The sequence below is a fragment of the Carassius carassius genome, chromosome 1 (genome assembly GCF_963082965.1).
Source record: "Carassius carassius chromosome 1, fCarCar2.1, whole genome shotgun sequence".
Lineage (NCBI taxonomy): Eukaryota > Metazoa > Chordata > Actinopteri > Cypriniformes > Cyprinidae > Carassius > Carassius carassius.
Genome location: NC_081755.1, coordinates 43,743,067 through 43,768,998, shown reverse-complemented (window position 1 = coordinate 43,768,998; position 25,932 = coordinate 43,743,067). Strand labels below are relative to the sequence as shown.

Sequence of the window (25,932 nt, the reverse complement as noted above, 5' to 3'; positions counted from 1 at the left end):
TATCATGAAAGTCAAAGTTTAATGTTTTTATTTTGTTCTGCTTTAATATTGTAATAAAGTTCAATCTTTATAGTATAAGTCTTAGTGCATCTATGTTATGTAGCCTCTGTGATGTTTGCCTGCTTTATAACCACATGAATGTGTCATTTGTATGCATGTTTATTTCTTTATTCTTTAGTATCTCTATGACTTGTATTGCTGCAACGCTCTCTGTAGGTTTTTCATATTTTGAACTGTTTATATTTTCTTTCTTAAAATAAAAAAGTAGTGCCTTTTAAAATATTTTGGAGCTGATGCTTTGTTAAAACATTCTTGCAGTGTCACAGTAAAAACAAAGAACCAAAAAAAGAACCATGACCTACAGTATGAGTCAATCAGGTTTTACATGACAATTATTATACTGTAATCTACATAAATTATTACAGTATGTACATAAAAATAATACCAGCAAAATACAATGTGACAACTGAAATCAATTCCTGAATAAATGACTCGTATGAGACGTTAGAAACACTCATCAGTAGAAGTGTTCACTGAAATAACTTACTGGACTATGAATTACTTTGTTGTTCTGATGTTACTGTTATCTTGTATTTATGGCTCGTGAGACTACAGACACTGAGCTGTTGTTCATAAGAGAACCTGTAGTTTAAGATGCACATGGTATATTATAAAAATTAATGATGGTACATTTCTACACAACTCTCTGCAATACTGAATTCTGACTGCTTAATTTAGCAATTCTGTGGTCTAATATTTCCTAATACTTGTTGTTGCTCATGACAGTGGACAGATAGATACGATAGATCAAAAGATTTTCTGTCACACATGAGAATTGAATCAGAATCTGTCCTGATGTTTCTAAAGATCGACTGCAGGTTTCAGGAAGTCTTGAGACTTTAACACAGTTTGTGTCTTTAACTGTCTGTCATCATTCAGTCAGTATGGAGCTCAGTCAACTTCTTGTGCTCTCGAGTACTATTCTCTCTATGTATTTCAATATATTGATTACTATTATATTATAAAAAGGATCAAGTTATTTCGTGTTTTTTTCTTTTCTCACTGCTCTCTGAGTTTCAAGCCCAGCTCTAGTCGAGGAAATACTGTAAGCGTGAGAGATGATTTTGAGAGAGGAAGTGTGCAGTTAGTGCTGTTTGTGAAGAGAAATACACTCTGTTGTGTTGTAGATCAGTGTGTTTGTTCAGTCATTCAGTTTTGTGCTTTGTTGAATCAGTTCTGTTGGTTTGTTTTACACTCATCATAACTGTTGCTGTAATATTCACTAGTACACAGTTAGAAAGAGTTTGTCTTTGTTCTCTTTCTCTAAACAGTTCTACCAGAAAGACTCAGGAGGTGAGATAAAACTCAAGATTATTTATTTACAAAACCAATACAAAGAACATAATTATTTTGGCGGAGGCCCCATCCGTAGCTAGAATTAGACGTTGTAGATTCCAGCTATTCCTGCCGAAGACAAAGGCAGGGCAGAGCCTACCCCAAAAGAAAAAAATATTAAATAGCCACCAGACAAAGTACTTCTTACAAGATCCTAGAACATATGGACAAAAGAAAAGGTTTGATTAGTCATAATTAAAGTGAGTATAACAAGCATTTAAGAATGTATCAGATTATATCACGATAGGCCAGAGAGACTATACTGAGATTGGGAAAGGCCTTGATAGGCCTTAAAGAAAAGCCACAAAGGCTTCTGAGTAAAAAAAGGCCTAGATAGGCCACAGATGCAGATGTCCAGATGGGCCATAGTGAGAAAGCCAAGAGGCAGTAGAATGAAATGCCTCAGTAGGCACAGAGAGGAAGGCCATGTAAATAGACCATGAAGGAAAAAAATACCACAAGATAGGTAACAGAGGGGAAGGCCACAAAAGACAGGCCACAGAAAGAAAGGCTAAATTAAGCTGCAGTAAACCATAGAGGTTGTTGGAAGTAATATGTATGGGGCTTATACCACCATTAATTGCATATAGATTACCTTGAGGACAGCTTGAAATTATTTGCTGAACCTTTGAGATGGTTTGTGGTTCAGGTCTAGTTATGGTTCGAATGCAGAGGATGACCATCTTCCCAGTAGCCTGATGGCTGATGTTTGAACTCCACATTTAACAGCAGTATTGGCCGGTGTATTGAGGCGGTAACAAGACCGCAGCTTCTAAAAGGTGACTAGATGGATCTGGATTAAAAGCAGCAGCACATTATTTTCTTTGTGAATTGTTGTTGCACAGAAAGACCAAAAGTCAAAGTGAGCATTAAACCTGATGAACATGTATTCAGAGGAGAGACAGTCACTCTCAGATGTGACATTGATGGTGAAGGCTTCACTAGCTGGAAGTACAGCTGGTATAAAGATGGTTCAGACAATGTTTTCAGTGAACTAGAGGAACACACGAGTTTTCAGTGAACTAGAGGAACATATGGGTGGTGTTGGCGCAGTGGATAAGACAGATGCCTTTGGTGTGAGAGACCTGGGTTTGAATCCACTGTGAGACACCAATGTGTCCCTGAGCAAGACACTAGTTGCTCCAGAGGTGTGTGACATGACATATATAGCAATTGTAAGTTGCTTTGGATAAAAGTGTCGGGTGTACTGTGCTGATTTCTAAACACACATTCAGTTACTGAGGCAGTTAAATACTCCTGTTATGGAGAAGAGGATCACGAACATCACACATCAATGATGAAGTTACACTGACAGTATCAGTTTTACATGTTATTAATGAGTGATTTCTGTATTTCAGATAAACCTGAGGCAGTTTTAAGTGTTTCTCCACAGAAGTGTTTCACTGAAGGAGACCCAGTGACTCTGATCTGTTAGGTTAAAGGTTCCTCTACAGGCTGGACATTCAGAGGGTTCACCTTGACTGTTTCATCAGGTAAGATATAATGTGCTTCATGTAATAATATCTGAATGAACTAGTTTCATAAAATGTATCGATTGTAATCGATTGGAATACATTGAATATAGCAACAAAGGTAATTTATAAGACTTGTGTAAAAACTACTGATCACTTAGATGTAACTGCACATTTTCACTATATACAGACAACAGCAATCATTATCAGGAGTTTATGTGTGAAGCAAAGAGAGGAAAACCTGCCTATAGTACACACTACAGCAACACACAACCACTATGGGTCACTGGTGAGTTTAGACTGAATCACAGAATGAATGAGACAGTGCTGAAATTTTCCTTGATTTTTTCTAGAGCTTAAAATTATAATCCATCATAATAAACACCTATTTTAATGGTTTAAATGGAGAAAGATTATTTTGCTATAATGTAGTTACTGCCTCAACTAGCAGAGACTATCAGACCATCACAATGAGGTGCTTTAAACTTCTGGTCAAAAAACACATCCACTCCACTTTGCCCTCTTTTCTAGACCCTCTATAATTCGCACATCGCCCCAACCTCTCTACAGATGAAGCTATCTCCTACACACTGCACTCCATCTTATCACATCTGGACACAAAAGACTTGTATGTCAGAATGCTGTTCAGTGACTTTAGCTTATCAGTGGCTCTGCTGTAGAGAGAGTCAAGGAGCACCAAGTTTCTTGGTGTGCACATTTCTGACGGCCTCATCTGGTCCATCAACACCAACTCCACTGTGAAGAAGGCGCAACAATGTCTTCACTTCCTGCGAAAGCCGAAGAGAGCCAGTCTCCCAGGACCCATCCTCACCATCTTCAACAGAGGAACTGTGGAGACATCCTTGCCAGCTGCATCACTGCGTGGTTCGGAAACTGCAAAAAGGCAGCTCAACTCACTCAATGTGCACCAAAAACACACTTCACAAAAGCACATATTCAGACATAATATCTGCTCTGATCACCTCAATTGTACACTTTATTCTTAAACTTCTTACATTCCTACAATGTCACATTTCTACCTCATTTAACACTTATGCCATGTTATATTTATTGTGCTGCTCGTCATGCTTCTTGCTCGTTAAATTTAATGTGCTCTTCTGTCTGATCCCTGTTGTCATGAACACATGTGCATACTTGTTTTGTCAGTGTCTTTGCACCTTGGCCCTGTATACTGTGTATGTGGAAGAATGACAATAAAGGAAAGTTGAGTTGAAGTAGAGTTGAGTTCAGACCAAACTAATCACAATAACCTTGACTACTGCAAAAATGTAAAACATGTAATACTGGAGTCACTGAAATGAAACTTAGCAACAATTTGGGGTGTAAGAGGACAAAACTTCCCCGTGATATTCTCTCCAGTCACACAATTTTTCTGTTTCTATGTGTATCTCAGTCAAGTTCTCATCAGAAATCATTAACTTGAGTTCTTTCGTCCATTTTGACTTGACTTGATGTGTATTTTCTCGGTTCATCTAAAACTCGATATACGTTGCTTTTTTTCAGTCTGCAGTGAAGTTCTATTAATTAATTTTCATTTTTATTTATTTTTTAATTTTGGATGTCGAAAGAGGAGGCTGCAAATAAGAAAGCTTTATTGTAATAAAGATATAAACAAAGTATAAACATTACAGTAAAGATACAGTTTATAATTATAATTGTGAATTATTTTAATTTCTAAGAACAACAAGTAAGCTACAACAGAAGTCTAGTGAATGACTTTTAATGACTTTTTTCAGTTGTTCGTCATTACTAGAGAAGCAGTTTTAAAATCGAAAGATTAGACTCACAGAGGTATTTATAACAATGGAATATTTTAAAATTAAAATAGCTAAACAATTCAACATTAATGATATACATTTACAACACAACTTCTTCTAACCATTTTAAAACAAAACTGAAATTTTCACAACAGTAAAAAAAAAAAAAAGGCTTTACACTCAACTATCTTCTTCCCCAAGTAATGATGTAAAGGTCCATAAAGCTTATAACTGTATTCTGAAAACATAACTTTTTTGGACTTAGAACATTTCCATTATTTTTCCAGAATTGAAAATCACTGTTTTAAAATTCCACGATGTTACCATGACAGTGAAAACCCTGCTATAAATACATTTAAGATAAAAAAAAGAGAAACTGAAACTCTCACAACAGTAAAAAAAAATAATAATAAAAGAATAAATAAAAATGAAATAAATAAAAAGGCTTAAGGCTCAACAGTTATTCTTTCCCAAGTAATGATGTGACACAGCCAAGTGCATGCTCAGAATTCATGCTCTGCATTTAACCCATCCAAAGTGCACACACACACAGACGTGAACACACACACACACTGTGAACACACACCCAGAGCAGTGGGCAGCCATTTATGTCAAAGGCACCTCAGTCATTGAGGTATTGATGGTGGAGAGAGCACTGTACATTCACTCCCCCACCTACAATTCCTGCCAGCCCAAGACTCAAACTCACAACCTTTGGATTACAAGTCCATATCCCTAACCATTAGGCCATGACTTCCCTGCAATAACCTGTGACCTTTAAGAATAGAGAACGATTTAAATCTGAACTCGCCTGCATGCTAAGACCGAAGTTTCTCCTCTGATTGTTATTTTGATTGGTTAATACTCTCAGACATTATAAAAAAATATGGAAGTCATTTATATGATGAAAATTTGTTTAAATGTGTTAAAATTCCCTGTTCAATCGTGTTTAATGGTAAAAACTGTTTCTATGAACATTTATACATTATATATATAATACACATTTACTTTTAATACAATTCATGCAGACCAGCAAGTCATGATTTTAAAATGGCCTGTTATTTCTAGGTTGTCTATTACCATGCTACAAATACATTTTAAATTAAGAAGACACACAAAAAAGGAAATTTGGTCAATCAACATTCAGGAAAAAGGCCTTAAGCTGAATATTCTGTCTCTCTTTCAGTCTAATGATGAGCTGCTGCTGGTATCAACTAATAAAATAAACTCTGTGCAGCACTAAAAGATCATCTACCTTTCCTGTTTTTATCCAGTGTATAATCAGCTCATTGCTTTTAAATATTAACATGCATAGCTATTGAAGCACATGAAGGATTGCATCACTAATATTTAATACCAACAAACCAGGTTGTTTAATACAGATATTGCCATCAATTTCTCAGTATCACAGAGATGATAAAAGCACTGATGATCTACTCATTCTCCAGCTCTTCTCCACCTAAACTCACCAGCGTCCTGGGACTGAAAGTTTCTCCTCTGGGCATTTATTAACCTGAGCATACGTCACATCACTAGATCCAGCACCTGAGAATATAGAAATGAATTTAAAATGCAACAACTTTCATTATTGCTCATTTTATTTTATTCTTAGATTGTCAATGATACTTGTGGATTCAGTTTTCAGTGGCTCCTTGTGAACTGTGACTGAGGTTTTTACTTTAACACTCACCTTGATGGGTCACCAGGTTCAGTTTAGAGTAAACGGTGTCAGAAACTTCACTGGTTTTCCCTAAAAGATGAAACAGTTACATTAATATCACTAGTGCTTACTGTGTGTTCAACAGTGACATGAAATACATCAATATATAATATCTCAACAGCTTCTACAGAGAGAATAAAATAATTAATTGTTTACCAATTTACCTTGAAATCAACATATTGCAATGACCTTTATGGTTTCACAGTTAACAGAGACAAACAGGTGTTCAGAAAAATACAAAACATTGTGTTGGTTTACTGATGTGAGATAAATTAAATCAAAAAGGCTTTTTACCACAGAGGTCTTTAGCTACACTACTGTCATGATCATTAAACCATTGTTTCAGTTTACCTTTGTTTTCTTTATTTTTCTTCTGTTTCCCTGAAGATTCGTGTTCAATCTCAGCATATGTGACGTCAGTAGGTTCACTTACACTATCTACAGTGAATGACAAAGAAAGGAGTAAGACTTTTGTTTTTAATGACAGTGAAATAAAAAAACAAAGATACTGTAGATTTGAGTATTGAGTATAAAAGAACTACTGCCTTAGTAAATGATCAACATGACATAAGTACTTTCTGTAACATTATTAATTACCTGTGGGGAAGTCTTTATTAACTGTTGCATCAACAGAGTCATAAATATGAACATTTCCTGTAATAAATTGATGCATGGATTAATTTGCGATAATAATAAACATTTTGTCTTATTTAACCCCACAGAAAACAATTAATAAAGCATTCAGCTAAAAATCTATTGTGCTATTAAAACTCTAAATTACATATCATATGTTTTGTTATGCATTACTTAACCCTTTAACTGTCAGCCTCATTTTTGAACATAGACGTGAAAGTACATTATTCACAACTAAAATTGTTATAATTCATACACGCTTTTGAATAAAGACCAAAGGTTAGTCTCTTTTTAAAGAAGACAATCTGCAGATTATTATTATATCATTTCAAAAAATGAAAGCAAAAAAAAAGTTATGGAAGTTTAAATTTACTGTAAATAAATTTATTATTTTATTTTTATTATATTTTATATAAAATAAATATTTTATAAAATATGTTTTAATCCAAAATTGCTATAAAATTAAAGCCATATGTCTAAATAAGTTGTGTTCCAAATTTGAAGTTGATATAAAAAAAATGTAGGTTCATATGCAATTTTGTTTAGGCGTTATATCACAAAAAGCCACCAGGTGCCATTGAAACTCCATTGAATTTTTTGGATGCATTTTTCTGTCACAAATGTATCAATTTCTCTCTCAATATTATGTCTATGACAAAATAACCACCAAATATGGAATCTTGAGACTCAGACCTTTCCAACGATATGTATTTTGTCAAGATTGTGAAAAGTTTGATTCTAAAAGACCGTAATATATTTGGAATATGACCCCTCCCACTAAGGGGGAGGAGCACGCTAAAAGATTTTAAAGTACGATTTCCATGGTAACGCAGTAACCGATTTCAAAATGGTTTTCATAGGATGAATTTGGAGTATTTAAGCTTTCAAATGATATATAATTTATGATGATTACTAAAACATGTGATAGGGAAAAAAGAAGCGGAGTAGATTTTTTGTGACAAAGGTCAGAACTCCTGTTATGATGTATATGTTTTGAGGTGCACTCTTTTTATAAATTAATCTTTTACTGTTCCTTCATAATTTTTAACAACAAAACGTGGTCAAATATCTATTTAGGAGTCTTAGACCTTTCCAACGATATATAGTTTGTCATGATTAGATTATGATATAATTGTAATATATTGAAGTAAATTTAGGCGTCCCGTATACGGGACGGTGACAGTTATTCAAGATGAAATAAAATCAAATGACATTTTATTGAAATATAAATGTCAGTCACACAAATATCATATTGCACTTTATAAATGATTTAGTCAGATTTGTCTTGTCAATTGAAAGTTATTTCTAAGTGTTTTCAATCACAGATTGTGTTTTACATTTACATTTAGCTGACGCTTAAAACAACTTACAATTGCTATATATCTCAGCGGTCACACACCTCTGGATCAAATAGGGGTTAAGTGTCTTGCTCAGGGACACATTGGTGTCTCACAGTGGATTTGAACCTGGGTCTCTCACACCAAAGGCATGTGTCTTATCCACTGTGCCAGTCATTTAGTTTTATTTATGGTTAACAGGTAAAGACTGACCAGACAGCAGTGTGTTGTTTCCCGCTTGACTCTGGCTCTGTTCTGATGACTGACTGCTGTTCTGCTGTTGACTGACACTAGACGGAGGCCGAGATCTTACACCTAAACACACAATGAATATCTAAAAGTTTTAAAATCAACTTTTAATATCCTTCATGCATACATGTTTGAGAGTGACAGAGTGCTTAGCAGTTTCGGGAACTGATAACTTTTGATTACTTTTCTAAATTTCTACTGAATGTTTATTTTCAACTGTTTATCATTTTCAAACATTTACACCATGCAGGTTTAACCTTACAGTAGTGCTCAACACTGTCAGACTTTCAAAATCCTTCATCACTTGAATTAAGATGATCACATTTGAACACATCCACCACAAAACCAGACTTTAGTACTGTCTTTTACTTTGAGATTGATTGAATTTGAAGTTCAATGCAGATTTAAAACCATAAGAAATTGTTTACTGATACTGTTTTTGAAACCAAATCTTTGCATAACTACAGGAAACACTGCATCTAACAATGGTTTGGAAAAAAATAATAATAATGATAAATAAAAATGAAAACACTGTGCCATTAATTTCCACGAGGGGCTGGGAAAATTCTGAAGGGGGAATCTCAAAACTCATACAAACAAACTCTGAAACATGTACAACACTATTTTTTTGGACCTGACATAAAAAAGGTTTAAATCTTTAGGTTAAGGACATGCGAAATAATTAAAAGTTCTCTCCTGAACTGCTCATTCACTTCCATTTTTCTCTTCAGTCTCTTTATTTTGGCCTGATTTCTCTTGCTCTCATGATTTTAATACTTAAGATTTAACAAAACTATACTTTCAGACAAATTGCAGACAATTTAAATTAGTACATCATTACAATATCTTTATAGAAAAATCCTAATACTGAACATGAATCATTATGATCCCCCCTATAAAATTAACCATGCTTTTATTATAGTAAAAGTTTTATTATTTTTATTAGTATTATTTTACCATTACCATTTGTATTTATTTTTAAATAAACTGATTTGTAAAAAAAAAAAAAATTACATTTGTGGTTACCATAGTTGAACGATAGTAACCATTGTCTTTGGATTCATAGTAAAATCATGTTAATTTACATAAGGGTTGTGTTGTTGTCTGTCCTAGCTCCCCCTAAACCTATTATAATGTTTAATTGAGTTTTAATATGTCAGATAATGAACCTTTGTTGTTTCTGTAGCGCCACAACAGGACCAAGAATATGATGATCAGAAATGTCCCAGTCAGTCCTGCGGTCACTCCAATTATCATGGGATTGGGACCATCAGACTCTGATGTTGTGGAGGAAGCTGAGACACATAGATTTTACATTTAGATGAGAGCTTTAAATAATACAGAAATATTTCAACAGTGTTTATTGATGTACAGTCTCACCTGTGACTGAGATCCAGCTCTTGGGTGACTCTCCTCTCTCTGGGTGTTTGCAGTAGTAGAAACCCTCATGTGACTTTGAGACAGTAGAGATGATCATCTCTGTAGTTTGACTCTAGATGAGTGATCCATCTTTATAGAAATCAGCTCTGAGGATTGGTGGAGTTGAATGTTCATATAAACAGCGTAGAGTCAGAGAATCTCCTTCAGTCACAGGATGAACAGGACTCTCCAGAATCATACCAACTACACAAACAGAGGAAATGTGTGCTGATTGTAAATAGTATATTGCAACTATATGGTTACACATATTTAATAATAATAATAAACATCATAGTCATCACAATATTAATAATAATAATACTAATACAGATTACAGTTTTTCTTACAATTTTCTTACAAAACTAAATTTTTGGTATCTTTTGCCCACTTAGTGTTTTTCGTTTGTTTGTAGTGCAGACTGATGCTTCCTGATTTTGTTTAATCAACAGTTTTGTGTACTGCATTGTAAATTAAAATAGTGCTAATTAAAAAATTCTGCAATGAAAAAATAAAATACAGAAACTCAGACTCACGGTGTACAGTGATATTAACAGGATGACTGATCTCTCCAGATTCTGACTGACACCAGTACACTCCAGTGTGTGATATGCTGGTGGAGTTGATTGTACATGTAGATCCTGTTTGTGATCCCCAGCGTGATAGTAAACAATCTTCCAGTTGCTCATTGTCTGTGTATCTTCTCACTGTCCATCTATCAGAGTTACTCTGGTCCTCACAGCTCAGAGAGAGAGAGACAGATGTGAAGTGTTGAGTTCTGCTGGGACTGATGATCAGAGAGACTGGAGGAGAAACACCTGAGAAGACAATTACAGTATGGATATCAAGACAGTTTTATTGATTTAACACTTTACACAATGTACAATGTTTATGCCATCAGCAAGCAAGCCAAAGACAACTGAGACAACTTCATAAGTGTTAGTTCTGGAGGAAAAAAAGCTTCGGAGAAACCATTATCATTTAATGAGTTGATTTAATCAACCATTATCTCAATTCTAATTAAGTACAAATTAATTGTATTCAGTTGTGTTGTGGGCAATAAAACAGTCTAGTACATTATTGTTAAACTCATTTTTTTACACTGAAATAATGAAAATGTCTGTGCCACCCCGAGTTGCCGCTGTCCCCTTCCTCCACCGTTGTTTTAATCTCTGCTAGAAGAGAAAGCATCTTTCTCCATTGACACAATTCAGTAGTAACCTTGTATTATGACAGAATCAAATTTCATAACAATTCATGCTCTTAAAAGATCAAGTAAAATTTCAGAAGAGTTTCATTTCATTTAGTCTGAACTCACCAGTGACCCATAGTGGTTGTTTGTTGCTGTTCCATGTGCTATAGACTGGTTTTCCTCTCTCTGCGCTGCACACATAAACTCCTGTGTGATTCAGAGCAGCAGAACTGACCGTGTAGTTTCCTCCAGCTCCTCTGCTGCTGTCTGAGAGCAGCTTATGACGATTCCTGTAGTCTGTAAAAAGTGTAGAGTTACCTCTAGAAATGAGGAGTTATATTTACATGAGACTTTTAAATTGCCTGTGTTGGTATAATCGGTATTATGACTAGTTTATGTGATTTTTAATCTCTATAATTTTTATGATTAAACCAGTTTATTCAGATATTATCACATGAAGTACACTATATCTTACCTGATGAAACAGTAACAGTAAACCAGTTGAATGTCCAGCCTGTAGAGGAGTCTTTAACCTCACAGATCAGAGTCACTGGATCTCCTTCAGTCAACCACTTCTGTGGAGCAACACTTAAAACTAGTCTGGGTTTATCTGAAATACAGAAATCACTCATTAATAACATGTCAAACTTGTGTGTGTTTATGAAGAGATGATCAAACTCACCTGATACTGTAAGTGTAACTTCATCACTGATGTGTGATGTTCGTGATCCTCCTCTCTTTGCTCCATAACAGGAGTATTTACCTGCGTCAGACTCAGTAACAGAACTGAATGTGTGTTCCTGTAGTTCACTGAAAACACTGTCTGAACCGTCTTTATTCCAGCTGTACTTCCAGTTAGTGACTCTTTCACCATCAATGTCACATCTGAGAGTGACTGTCTCTCCTCTGAATACATGTTGATCAGGTTTAATGCTCACTTTGGATTTCTGTCTTTCTGTACAATGACAACAATTCACAATGAATATAATGTCCTGTTTTTACTGTATGATCGGTAAATCAAGTTAGACTAAAGTGTTGTTCTCTAAAGCTGTTATAATAATTGATTCAGTGTCTTGTGAATTATTGTCATTGTGTTCTCAGAGCAGATCATTATTTGATGAAAATACTTGCTGTATATTGTCACTGTTACTGTTTCACTGTAATTTGTGTAAAGTCCTCCTCTTTGTGCTCTGCACCTGTACTCTCCTCCATTAGAGACTTTCAGTGAATTGATTGTTTTATTTGCAGCTTCAGTAGATTCTGGGCCCTATTTTAACGATCTAAACGCAAAGTGTAAAGCGCACGGTGCAGATGCACTCAGGGCGCGTCCAAATCCACTTTTGCTCTTTATACGACGGAAAAACGGTCCGTGCGCCAGGGCGAATTTTTGGAATGGGTTGTCCCTATTCTCTTAATAAGTAATGGACGTAACGTTCAATACACACATCAGAGTGTCATCTCCCATTCCATTTAAGAGCGAGATCCGCTCGCGCCATGGCGGATCGCTATTTACATGGTGGAATTTGTTGATGGAAAATCTGAACGCTTCTCAAGCGAAAAAAAAAAACGATCTGCTCGTGCGCGAAGTTAAAGCGCGCGAGCAGATCATCTACGGGTCAAGCAGTGTCTACCAAAGCTCCACGAGATGAGTCAGTAATATATGTGTGTGTGTATTGGCACGATTATTCCATTAATTCACCAATTTCATTCATAATAAGTAAAAGGCTGAATTACAAAGGTAGCCTAATTCTAATACATGCAATGATCAATTCTAATACATGTTATCCATCATTACATTTTTATATTTATGTAGCCTACACAATAATTTTACACTGTAATCCTTTTGTTTTTAATATTTGGCATGTTTGTGTGATGTGCATCGTTGTGTGTAATAAGCAAAGTCAACGGGCACTTTAGACTTTAGACCAGGTTGGCGTTTGTCTATGGCGCAGTCTATTTTCAGCTTTTTTTTTTTTTAATGGGCGCAAATGCATTTGCTAATTAAATGACGTGGCGCTGGACGGGGAAATGCGAATGGCGCCGGACGGAAACTAGCAGACTTCTTGGTATTATAGGGCCCTCTGAGAAACTCCCATCCACCCCATGACTGATCCACCTCACATCTCAGAGTAACTGAGTCTCCAGTGAACAATGAACTCTTGAATGAATCAAATTCACTCACCTTTAGTTTGTCGAGAGTGGATGTTTGAAATCAGCACTTAAACACAAAGAGAAGAAACTCATTAAATTGTAAACACTGAGCTTATCATTTGTCTATTTTGTTATTTTTTTAATTTGTCTAGAACTAATTGCATCTGAGCACAGATTATGATCTGGTTAAAAAAAATCAGATTGTTTTAAGAAAGCTGAGAATATATATATATAACAAACCAACCATTACAAAGCACAAAACTGAATGACTGAACAAACAAACTGATCTACAACACAGCAGAGTGCATTCTCTCTCACAAACAGTACTAACTGCACACTTCCTCTCTCAAAATCATCTCTCACTCTTACAGAATATCCTGGACTAGAGCTGGGCTTGAAACTCAGAGAGCAGTAATAATAATATTAATAATATCCAGCTATATATAGCCTATATATATATAAATTGTTATTTATATATATATATATATATATATATATATATATATATATATATATATATATATATATATATATATATATATAGGTACACTGAATAATATAACTATTTAAATAAAATAATAGCAATTAACACTTACCGAAATACATAGAATAATACTCACAGAGCACAAGAGGAAGTTGACTGAGCTCCATACTGATTGAATGATGACAGACAGTTAAAGACACAGAGTGTGTTAAAGCCTCAAGACTTCCTCAAACCTGTGTTCAGATCTTTAAAAAAAAAATTAAAGACATACAAATGTACTTCATGGACTGTGGACTTTCGGTAGTGTAGTGGTCATCATGTTCGCCTTATAACATGTTTTCAGAAAATGTCAGACTTTTCTATAGGAACGCTGTCATGAGTTGGTCAGTATTAAACTGAAAATGTATTTTGAAAGTTCTGCTCAGGTGATTAAAGGTGGCATCTGTCATGTCTGGCAAAAAAATCAAGTCATACTCCACATTCCATACCAGATGGGGGCAGTATGCCTCAATAAAGTGAATTGGTCTACTCTAGAGTAACAAACGAGAAACGGCATAGTCTCTATGCTCCGCCCCTACCTTCACAACAACCCTAGAGCAGCCGAAGCCTATAAGACAGCGGTTCTCAATTGCAGTCCTCGCGCCCCACTGCTCTGCACATTTTGAACGTTTCTCTTAGCGCTTTAGACGTTTGTACTATTCGAACATAAGTGCCCTGCGCAGTGGACATCACAGGACATTCAGCCATGATTCCAGTTCGAAGCGAACGTAGCTATATGTTCCAATCAAAGTGCATTGAAGTGTGCAAGACATGAATTTAATTTGTATCGATTTACAGAGGTATATGATGTCACAGTTGTCCATGTTTAAAGACGCTGCACAGCACAAATCAGTGAATGAATGTTTCGATGTAAGGTAAACTTCAACAGATTTCCCCTGCTCAGGGAGTAGGGAGCAATGAACAATTGGAACACAGTTCATGCACGGAGTTCATTTCTAACGAGCTGATTATCTAAATCAGGTGTGTTAAAGAGAAACGTGCAAAATATGCAGAGCAGTGGGGCGCGAGGACTGGAATTGAGAACCGCTGCTATAAGAGGACGTTTTGCCTCCAGAGGAACGTTGGGTGATGTCAAGTGATTTTGAAACATGACATCTTCAAGCTACTCCCCTTCACCTTTACCAGTTAATATGTTCCTATTCGTTTTGTTCATATTACATTTTGAGTTGTATATACACATTATTTGAATTAAATTAATTTGACAGACAGCATTCTGTCAACATCATTGGTCAACATCAGACAGCTGATGTTGACCAAGCTAGCGCCAACCAACGTAACCAGAGCTGCCAACTCTCAAGCATTCACCGTGAGACACACGCAATTGACTCTTTTCAGAAGCTTTCACGCCACACATCAATTTTCTCACGTACAGAAAAACCACGAAGCAAAGAGGACACGGAGACCAACAGACTAAGTTAGACAGAGCAGGTTAGTTATGATATAAAAAAATGGGTAAGTTATAGCTAGCTAATTATCAAACGCAGCTACGGTTAGCCATCGCTAACATTAGCACGTTTATCGAACAGCCTTCGATACATTTCTATGTTATAACTTCCCGGAAAAAAATACACAAACATATAAAACAAACTTCTAGCGAAAAACTAACAACATCTAACTTACCAATCCAAAAGAAATGTTGCAAGTTCGGTGTCAAACCTCATTTCTTTCCATCAGTTGTCTCCAGCGATTGAAAGCAGTGCCGATGTTTACTTTGGTTCGGCTCCTTTTCTTATCGGATTTGATTTGTGATTCCGAGCGCGGTTCTTTCCCTGTAGCGGGTGGTGGTCTCTTGCCAATGGCTATAGTCATCCTTCCGCTCTCTTCCCTCAACTGAAATGAAGAAGTGGGCTGTACTTTCCACACGATTGACATCAGGTTAGATTACGCCCACAAGCCGTGCGAGTTATTCGTGTATTGCAGGTGGGCTGGTGGTTATGTTGCCCGCATACCGCCTCCCATGGCCGAAACTGGTATTACAACACCTGTCGGGCCGGGGCTAGTAATGCTAATGCTAATTAAGGTTAATATCTCTGCAGCACTATAACTTGACATTTTTTTAATGACATCATCGCCCTTATTTCTTCTCATTCTTTTGATGCGTGTAGGTCATTTTTTGGATATTTTTACCTCAATTTTTGCACATGGCACCTTTAAGCATTAAAACAAATGTAATGATTATGATTGCAGTTAATGAATTCATGTGCCTTTCTTGGTTAAGTATTTGATGCCTGTATTTACAAACACTTTTAATGTGTTTTTATTCAATAAAATGTGTATCTTAAACTATGGCTTGTCTTGAACAAAAGCTCAGTGTCTGTAGTATCATGAGCCTTTAATACAAGATAATGGTAACACCAGAACAACAGAAGTAAAAATTCCAGTAAGTGTCCAGTAAGTTCTCCTTATTTCAGTAATCATTAGTGTTTATGATTCACTAAAACAACCTACTCATAAGAGTCATTTGTTCAGTAATTGTATTATAGTTATCACATTGTATAATTTTATATTTATATAAATTATTTACATTAAAATGAACTGACTCAAGTCATTTGTTGGAGAATCAGACTAAACTGGTGACTGTATGTTACACACTTTTGACTGAGTAGTGACACAGTCAGTAAAAATTGTTATTCAGGTTTTTATTTTTTATTATAAACATGTTTAGAAAGATGTGTCTACATCCGGCATGTTTCAATATTTAACTGCAAGGCTAAGGTGAAAGAGGAAGTGTATTTAGAAAGAAAAAGTCTGCTTAACTTATACACATTACTAAGAAGTTGCTCATGCCATGATGCAATATAAACCACATCCAGTGTGAAGAGAAGCTCACAGAGTGGCTTTCAGATCTTGTTTTATTAGTGCTTCATGCAGAATGAGAAATGTTAGTAAAGCTTAACACAATAATTTAAATTTGTGCTTTTTTTTAACGGTGCTTGAGAAGCATTAACATCACTCTTGCTCATATGCATGGTGTTAAAGTTTAACTCCAGCCAGAATCACAGGATGTGTAAAAATGCATGTAAATTTATTGACTGTAGATAGAAAACTTGCAAGTTCAAGAATGGAGTGCAGCTGGAGGAAAACCAAACTAGAGGTATTTCATATTGCTTGGCGGGAAAGTAACCTATCCTACAGAAAAGCATTAAAAACTGCTAGATCCGATTACTTTTCTTCTCTTTTAGAAAAAAAAACAAACATAACCCCAGGTATTTATTCAATACAGTGGCTAAACTAAAGAAAAATAAAGCCTCAACAAGTGTTGACTTTTCCCAACATCACAGCAGTAATGACTTTATGAACTACTTTACTTCTAAAATTGATACTATTAGAGATAAAATTGCAACCATTCAGCCGTCAGCTACAGTATCACATCAGACAGTGCACTATAGACCCCCTGAGGAACAGTTCCACTCATTCTCTACTATAGGAGAGAAAGAATTGTATAAACTTGTTAAATCATCTAAACCAACAACATGTATGTTAGACCCTATACCATCTAAGCTCCTAAAAGAGGTGCTTCCAGAAGTCATAGATCCTCTTCTGACTATTATTAATTCCTCATTGTCATTAGGATATGTCCCCAAAACCTTCAAACTGGCTGTTATTAAGCCTCTCATCAAAAAACCACAACCCAAAGAACTAGTTAATTATAGACCAATCTCGAATCTCCCTTTTCTGTCCAAGATACTAGAAAAGGTGGTATCCTCACAATTATATTCCTTCTTAGAGAAAAATGGTATATGTGAGGATTTCCAGTCAGGATTTAGACCGTATCATAGTACTGAGACGGCTCTCCTTAGAGTTACAAATGATCTGTTCTTATCATCTGATCGTGGGTGTATCTCTCTATTAGTTTTATTGGATCTTAGTGCTGCGTTTGACACAATTGACCACAACATTCTTTTGCATAGACTTGAACACTTTGTTGGCATCAGTGGAAGTGCATTAGCATGGCTTATATTGTACTTATATGACCGCCATCAGATCGTAGCAGTTAATGAAGATGTATCATATCGATCACAAGTGCAGTATGGACAGTGTTGGGGAGTAACTAGTTACATGTAACGGCGTTACGTAATTTAATTACAAAATAAATGTAACTGTAATCAGTTACAGTTACTAAGAAAAAGTGAGTAATTAAATTACAGTTACTTATGAAATTTTTAAAGATTACAAAGGGGATTACATTTCACACATACACATACAGATTTAAATGATTTCTTCTGAAACACACGGCCCTATAATTTCCGCGATGCAGAAACATAGTCTGGTTCGTAGAATCCAGTCATAAAAACGGGATTGCTATTGCCTAACGCGGACAGAATATGCCACATTTTGGACAAATATATCAAAAGTAGGTCAGTACACTTGAATCAAAGCATGGAGTATTGTCTACGAATATTAAGCCGCAAAAGACATTATGAATCCTGCACGTTCTGAATGTCTGTGGAGAACAGGCGCGGACCGGACATCTGGAGAACCGCGACAATTCCCGGTGGCCTGGCAGACGATTTGTTTGGTTTTGTCGAACGGTTTGGATCAGACTCAGAGTAATCAATGCAAGAGAGAGAGACCGGAGTGGACTGTAGCGCACAGCTGGAGCAGAGAAGCAAAACTACTGTTCAGGGTTTCCAGTGCAGGTCAGTTTCATCTGTAAAGATGCTATAGTAGTTTTGTATTTGTTCACTTAGTCAAAGAGCAATAGCACATAGATCACACTCACTCAAAATACTGCATAAACTACATCATTATTATCTATTGTAATGTTGCAGTAGTAATTAAGCTGAAAAATAATGAGATTTTATTATAGGTTTAGGGGAAGCTACGACAGACAACTACACAACCCTTACAAAAATGTATGTTTTAATATTTTGCTATAAATCCAGAGACAAAGGTTACTATTGCCACAAAGCACACAATACACCATGCCACAAATTAAAAATTATTTTACAAATGTATTTATTTAAAAACAAATACAAATGGTAATCCATTTGCAAATAAATAAAACAAGGTTAATGTACTTTTATATAATAAAAGCATGGTAAATTTGTGTGAGGGAAAAACATGACTCATGAATTAGGATTTTTCTATAAATATATTGAAGTGATGCACTCATTTTGACATGTAGGCAATTTAGAAAGTATAGTTTTGTTCAATCTTGAGTATTGAAGTCATGAGAGAGATGGATAACAGGGCAAAATAAAGAGACTGAAAAGAAAAATGGAAGTGAAGGTGCAGTTCAGCAGAGAATTTTTAATTATTTTGCATGTCCCCAAACTAAAGATTTATACCTTTTTTATGTCAGGTCCATACAAAAAATAGTGTTGTCCATGAATTTGTTTGTATGAGTTAGAGATTTCCTGGTCTGAATTTTTTTTCCCCAGTCCACCCCTCATGGAAATTGATGCAGACTTGCGGTTTCATTTACTATACATAGGCCTACTGAAGCTCGGAGTGTTTTCAACCTCTGCCGTCTCGATATATTAGTACATGAACACATAAACACAATCTCTATCATGAATCACTTCATGAGCATTTAACTTGTTTTGAGAAAACTATCATAATATACAAAGAGCAGCAATGTTTCAGGAGTTTAGTACACAGAATAGGAGGTATGCTTATTACATAAACATATTTGAGTTGATGTATATGCTTTTATTTATTATTTTTTAATCAACTTTTTCTTTCCAAACTATTGTTAGAAGCAGTGTTTCCTGTAAATATGCAAAGATTTGGTTTCAAAAAAAGTTTCACTAAACAATTTCTTATGATTTTAAATTTGCATTGAACTTCAGATCAATCTTAAAGTAAAATGCATAACTAAAGTCTGATTGTGTGGTGGATGTGTTCAAATTTGATCATCTTAATTCAAGTGATGAAGGATGGTGAAAGTCTGACAGTATTGAGCTCTACTTTAAGGTTAAACCTGCATAGTGTAAATGTTGACTAACGGTTGCAAATAAACATTTATTAGAGATTTTTACAAGTAATCAAAAAGTAATCAAAAGTAATCAGTTAAATTACTTTAATAAAGTAATTGAAAAAGTTACACTACTATTACATTTTAAATAGGGTAACTTGTAATCTGTAACCTATTACATTTCCAAAGTAACCTTCCCAACACTGAGTATGGAGTACCTCAAGGCTCAGTACTAGGGCGGCTACTCTTCACGCTTTATATGTTACCCTTGGGAGATATCATCAGGAAACATGGTGTTAGCTTTCACTGTTATGCTGATGATACTCAGCTCTATATTTCTTCACGGCCCGGTGAAACACACCACGTTTCTAGCATTTGTGAAACTGCATTTTTCCATCTCAAAAATATATCTAAATTACGGCCTATGCTCTCAATGTCAAATGCAGAAATGTTAATCCATGCATTTATGACCTCAAGGTTAGATTATCGTAATGTTTTATTGGGTGGTTGTTCTGCAAGCTTAGTAAACAAACTACAGCTAGTCCAAAATGCAGCAGCAAGAGTTCTTACTAGAACCAGGAAGTATGACCATATTAGCCCGGTCCTGTCAACACTGCACTGGCTCCCTATCAAACATCGTATAGATTTTAAAATATTGCTTATTACTTATAAAGCCCTGAATGGTTTAGCACCTCAGTATTTGAATGAGCTCCTTTTACATTATAATCCTCTACGTCCGCTACGTTCTCAAAACTCAGGCAATTTGATAATACCTAGAATATCAAAATCAACTGTGGGCGGCAGATCCTTTTCCTATTTGGTGCCTAAACTCTGGAATATCCTACCTAACATTGTTCGGGAGGCAGACACACTCTTGAAGTTTAAATCTAGATTAAAGACCCATCTCTTTAACCTGGCTTACACATAACATACTAATATGCTTTTAATATCCAGATCCATTAAAGGATTTTTAGGCTGTATTAATTAGGTAAACCGGAACCGGAAACAATTCCCATAACATAATGTACTTGCTACATCATTAGAGGAATGGCATCTACGCTAATATTTGTCTGTTTCTCTCTTATTCCGAGGTCACCGTGGCCACCAGATCCAGTCTGTTTCCAGATCAGAGGGTCACTGCAGTCACCCGGATCCAGTACGTATCCAGACCAGATGGTGGATCAGCACCTAGAAAGGACCTCTACATCCCTGAAAGACAGCGGAGACCAGGACAACTAGAGTCCCAGATACAGATCCCCTGTAAAGACCTTGTCTCAGAGGAGCACCAGGACAAGACCACAGGAAACAGATGATTCTTCTGCACAATCTGACTTTGCTGCAGCCTGGAATTGAACTACTGGTTTCGTCTGGCCCCCCAACTGAGCCTGGTTTCTTCCAAGGTTTTTTTTCTCCATTCTGTCACCGATGGAGTTTCGGTTCCTTGCCGCTGTAGCATCTGGCTTGCTTAGGTGGGGTCACTTCATCTACAGCGATATCGTTGACTTGATTGCAAATAAATGCACAGACTCTATGTAACTGAACAGAGATGACATCACTGAATTCAATGATGAACTGCCTTTAACTATCATCTTGCATTATTGACACCCTGTTTTCCTAATGAATGTTGTTCAGTTGCTTTTACGCAATGTATTTTGTTTAAAGCGCTATATAAAGGTGACTTGACTTGACTTAATATCCGTCATACACTGAACAAAATTATAAATGCAAGTGGCCTATTATTGTGGCCAGCCTAAGGCACACCTGTGCAATAATCATGCAGTCTAATCGGCATCTTGATATGCCACACCTGTGAGGTGGATGGATTATCTCGGCAAATGTGAAGTGCTCACTAACACAGATTTAGACAGATTTGTGAACAATATTTTGAAAATGCAAAGGAAATTAAAAGTTCAGTTTCCTTGTTTATTCTGTATTTTTCTGTTACTTCCCTAACGTCTACTATTACTTATGCAAATCTTGATCACACTACAAACAATACAAAACTATAATGCTATAATAAACAGAAAATATTAATTAATTGTTTAGCTGGGTCTTCATCCTATGATTAGCTCACCTTTCCTCTTATCTGTCAAGTCAACCTATGCAGTTTGAGCCAGAAAGAGAATGAATTAGTTCATCTCAATCTCTTGATTCTCTGGATTTTTTGGTCGTTCCTTTCTCACGTGGCAAACCCATTAGCGTAACCGATGCAGTCTGAGCCAGAAAGAGAATCATCTCATGAGTCTTTCGGGTTTTCGAGTCGTTCCTTAATCACGTGATGGACTCATAAGCTTTGACCATAGACTGGAGTTACCCTGGCAACAAATGTGTGTGAATATTATTACTATTATTATTATTTTTTTTTTTTGTCTTTATGATTTTAAGTGTACAGCCTTAATGTTTTAATGTTTGTATTGTTTAATAATAATAATAATAATAATAATAATAATAATAATAATAATAATAATAATAATTTAAAGAGTGTATAAAAGGCTTTAACATAGTGTTCATTCTTTTGTCACGTGACGTAACAGCATTGCATAGAGAAATTAATTTACAAGCTTCTTTACAAAAGGTGCATAGTCATTATTATTATAATTATCATTATTATAATTATTATTTACTCATACAGTTACTCCATTTCTGGTCTCAAATTGTAGCTTTTTACTTCTTACAGTTTATAAATGTATGAATTTCTGTCATGATGGTTATTTTCTATACACTAAATGTTGTAACAAAGGTAATAAAAGAGTTGTTTATCATTATTATTAAGGCAAGGCAAGGCAAGTTTATTTATATAGCACATTCCGTACACAATGGTAATTCAAAGTGCTTTACATAAAAGAAAGTAAAATAATAATGAACAAAAATAATAACAAGAATAAACAAGCAATTTAAAAACTTTTAAAATTATTAAAATTAGTTTAAAACAGTTTGAAAATAATTTTAAATAAAACAAAATAAAGAAAACTGTGAAAATATAGTGCAATTAGTTCGGACATTGCACAGAGCTCATTCAAAAAATGCACAGCTAAACAGATGAGTTTTAAGTCTAGATTTAAATGTGACTAGTGTTTTAGCACATCTGATCTCTTCTGGAAGCTGATTCCAACTGCGGGCAGCATTGTAACTAAAGGAGGACTCCCCTTGTTTTGTGTGAACCCTTGGTATTTCTAACTGACTCGATCCTAATGATCTAAGTGGTCTGTTAGGCTTATATTCAGTGAACATATCTAAAATATATTTCGGTCCTAGGTCATTTAGTGACTTATATACGAGTAAAAGTACTTTACAATCAATCCTAAATGTAACTGGAAGCCAGTGTTAGGACCTGAGGACTGGTGTGATATGCTCAGATTTTCTGGTTCTAGTCAGAATCCTGGCAGCAGCGTTCTGGATGAGCTGCAGCTGTCTAATGGTCTTTTTGGGAAGGCCGGTGAGGAGCCCATTACAGTAGTCCACCCTGCTGGTGATAAAGGCATGAACAAGTTTCTCCAAGTCTTGGCTGGAAACAAAACATCTAATTCTTGCAATGTTTTTTAAATGATAGTATGCTGATTTAGTTACTGCTTTGACATGACTACTGAAACTTAGGTCTGTCTCTAGAATCACATCAAGATTCCTGACTTGATTTTTAGTTGTATGACTCCTAGAGTCAAGATATGCATTCACCTTGAACACTTCATCTTTGTTTCCAAATGCAATGACTTTGCAGTTTTTTCTTTGTTTAAATGTAGAAAGTTCGAGCACATCCAACTATTAATTTCATCAATGCATTGACAGAGGGAGTCAATGGGGCTGTAGTCATTTGGAGATAAGGCTAGGTAAATCTGGGTATCATCAGCATAGCTGTGATTGTCACGTCCGCTGATACAGGAAACAAGGAGAGATCCAAGTGCAGGTATGAGGTTTTATTTAGGGCAAATCCAAAAGGGTAAACAGTCCAGGCAGGGTCAAAACCAGAGTATCCAAACATGAAACAAAACAAGAACACACGGCAAAAGCAGACTATGACTAGTATCACACATAAGACAACAAGGACTCCGTGACAAGGACTCAGACAGACCGGGTATATATACACAAAAGGATAATGGGGAAAACTGGAGACAGGTGGGGAACAATCAATTAACTCAAACAAGGAGGAAGGTGACCAAATAAGGGAACAGGAAGTGATAAGGTGACAGACACCGTGGAAAAGGAGGACACCTAGTGGAAACCCAGGGAACACAACCCAGACACTTTGACAGTACCCCCCCTCTACGGAGCGGCTCCCAGACGCTCCAAGACAGAAACAAAACAGAGACCAGGAGGGAGGCGGACAGGTGGAGGCTCAGGGGGAGGGACGGAGGGCCAGAAAAGAAAAACATGGGGAACAGGCACCAGAATGTAAACACAAAACAGGAAGACCAGGAGGGAGGAGGACCGGAGGAGGTTCAGGGGTAGGGACGGAGGGCCAGACTAACAGAAAGTAACAGGGACAGAAATAATCACAAAAACAAAAGGAAAAAACAACATGAAGCCCCCCAAGGCGGAGCAGAAGACCACCACACCCTTGTGGTCAAGGCAAGCGCCCCCCAGGGCGGAGCAGAAGACCACCATATCCGTGTGGTCAGAGCTGAAGCCCCCCAGGGCGGAGCAGAGGACCACCACGTCCGCATGGTCGACGCCAGAGTTCCCCAGGGTGGAGCAGATGACCCCCACGTCCTCGTGGTCGACGTCGGAGTCCCCCAGGGTGGAGCAGATGACCACCACGCCCCTGTGGTCGATGCCGGAGTCCAACAGGGCGGAGCAGAAGGCCACCCAGTGACTTGACCTGACTCAGAAAGGTCCACGATGACTAGCCTTGTCTCTGGAAAGTCCATGGTACCAAGCCCTGGCTCTGGAAGGTCATCGGTGACTGGCCTGACTCTGGACGGTCATCGGTGACTGGCCCTGACTCTGGACGGTCATCGGTGACTGGCCCTGACTCTGGAGGGTCATCGGTGACTGGCCCTGACTCTGGAGGGTCATCGGTGACTGGCCCTGACTCTGGAGGGTCATCGGTGACTGGCCTTGACTCTGGAAGGTCATCGGTGACTAGCCCTGACTCTGGAGGGTCCACAAGCACCTGACTAGCCTCTGGAAGGTCAACCGGAACCTCACTCAACTCTGAAAATTCAACAATCACCTGACTCGACTCTGGAGGGTCCACTGGGACCTAACTCGACTCTGGAGAGTCCACTGGGACCTGACTCGACTCTGGAGAGTCCACTGGGACCTGACTCGACACTGGAGGGTCAACTGGAACCTGACTCGACTCTGGAGGGTCAACTGGAACCTGACTCGACTCTGGAGGGTCAACTGGAACCTGACTCGACTCTGGAGGGTCAACTGGAACCTGACTCGACTCTGGAAGGTCAACAGGAACTAGCCCTGACTTTGGATGGTCGACGGTGACTAACACTGACTCAGGAGGGTCCATGAACACCTGACTCGAATTAGGACTGCCTGTGGAGACGTGAGATGCCTCGGCTTCGGACACCGCCTCTGGAACGGCCTCGGGCACTGCCTCAGTAACGGCCTCGGGAGCGGTCTCGGGCACCGCCTCGGCCTCCGGAACAACATCGGGCACCGCCTCGGCCCCCGGAACTGCATCGGTCACCGCCTCGGCCCCCGGAACCGCATCGGTCACCGCCTCGGCCCCCGGAACCGCATCGGTCTCCGCCTCGGCCCCCGGAACCGCATCGGTCTCCGGAACAGCGCCGGGCACCGCCTCGGCATCGGGCACGGCCTCGGCCCCCGGAAAAGCGCTGGGCACCGCCTCGGCCTCCAGAACAGCATCGGGCACCGCCTCGGGGACGGCGATGGCCTGCTCGGAATCGTCCTCCTGGACGGCAGCGGCCTGCTCGGGAACGTCCTCCTGGCTTTGAGGAATGGTAGACGCCTGTCTCCTCCTCCTCCGCCCTTTATGATGGCGAATCGGTGGCACCTTGTCTGGAGACTCAGGTGTTGAGTCAACCATCTTGTGCTGTGGCGCTGGGCTGGCGGTCATCTTGTGCGGTGGCACTGGGCTGGCGGCCATCTTGTGCTGTGGCTCTGGTCTGGCGGCCATCTTGTGCTGCGTCGCTGGCTCAGCAGCCATGACG

General features: G+C 37.6%; 2 protein-coding genes and 1 long non-coding RNA gene across 3 annotated transcripts in view; 1 reads left to right on the top strand and 2 right to left on the bottom strand.

Annotated features, from left to right (window-relative positions):
* LOC132151902 (Fc receptor-like protein 5) overlaps positions 1-963 on the top strand; it is a 628,771-nt gene extending 627,808 nt beyond the window's left edge. The window contains exon 22 of the transcript XR_009436453.1: positions 868-963. The gene's annotated coding sequence lies outside the window, so the exon portion shown is untranslated. The remainder of the gene's footprint in view (positions 1-867) is intronic.
* Positions 964-6,023: 5,060 nt separating this feature from the next.
* LOC132152097 (leukocyte immunoglobulin-like receptor subfamily B member 1) overlaps positions 6,024-25,932 on the bottom strand; it is a 100,450-nt gene continuing 80,541 nt past the window's right edge. Inside the window, exons 14-15 of the mRNA XM_059560788.1 lie at positions 6,336-6,395; positions 6,024-6,190 (exon numbers count right to left, since the gene is read on the bottom strand). Coding sequence (XP_059416771.1) covers positions 6,111-6,190; positions 6,336-6,395 — 140 coding nt within the window. The 3' untranslated portion in view covers positions 6,024-6,110. The remainder of the gene's footprint in view (positions 6,191-6,335; positions 6,396-25,932) is intronic.
* Positions 10,679-12,196, bottom strand: LOC132152098 (uncharacterized). The gene is made up of 4 exons (XR_009436477.1): positions 11,875-12,196; positions 11,668-11,802; positions 11,319-11,489; positions 10,679-10,818 (listed from the first exon to the last, which is right to left on the bottom strand). It is a non-coding gene; the product is annotated as an uncharacterized LOC132152098 (long non-coding RNA).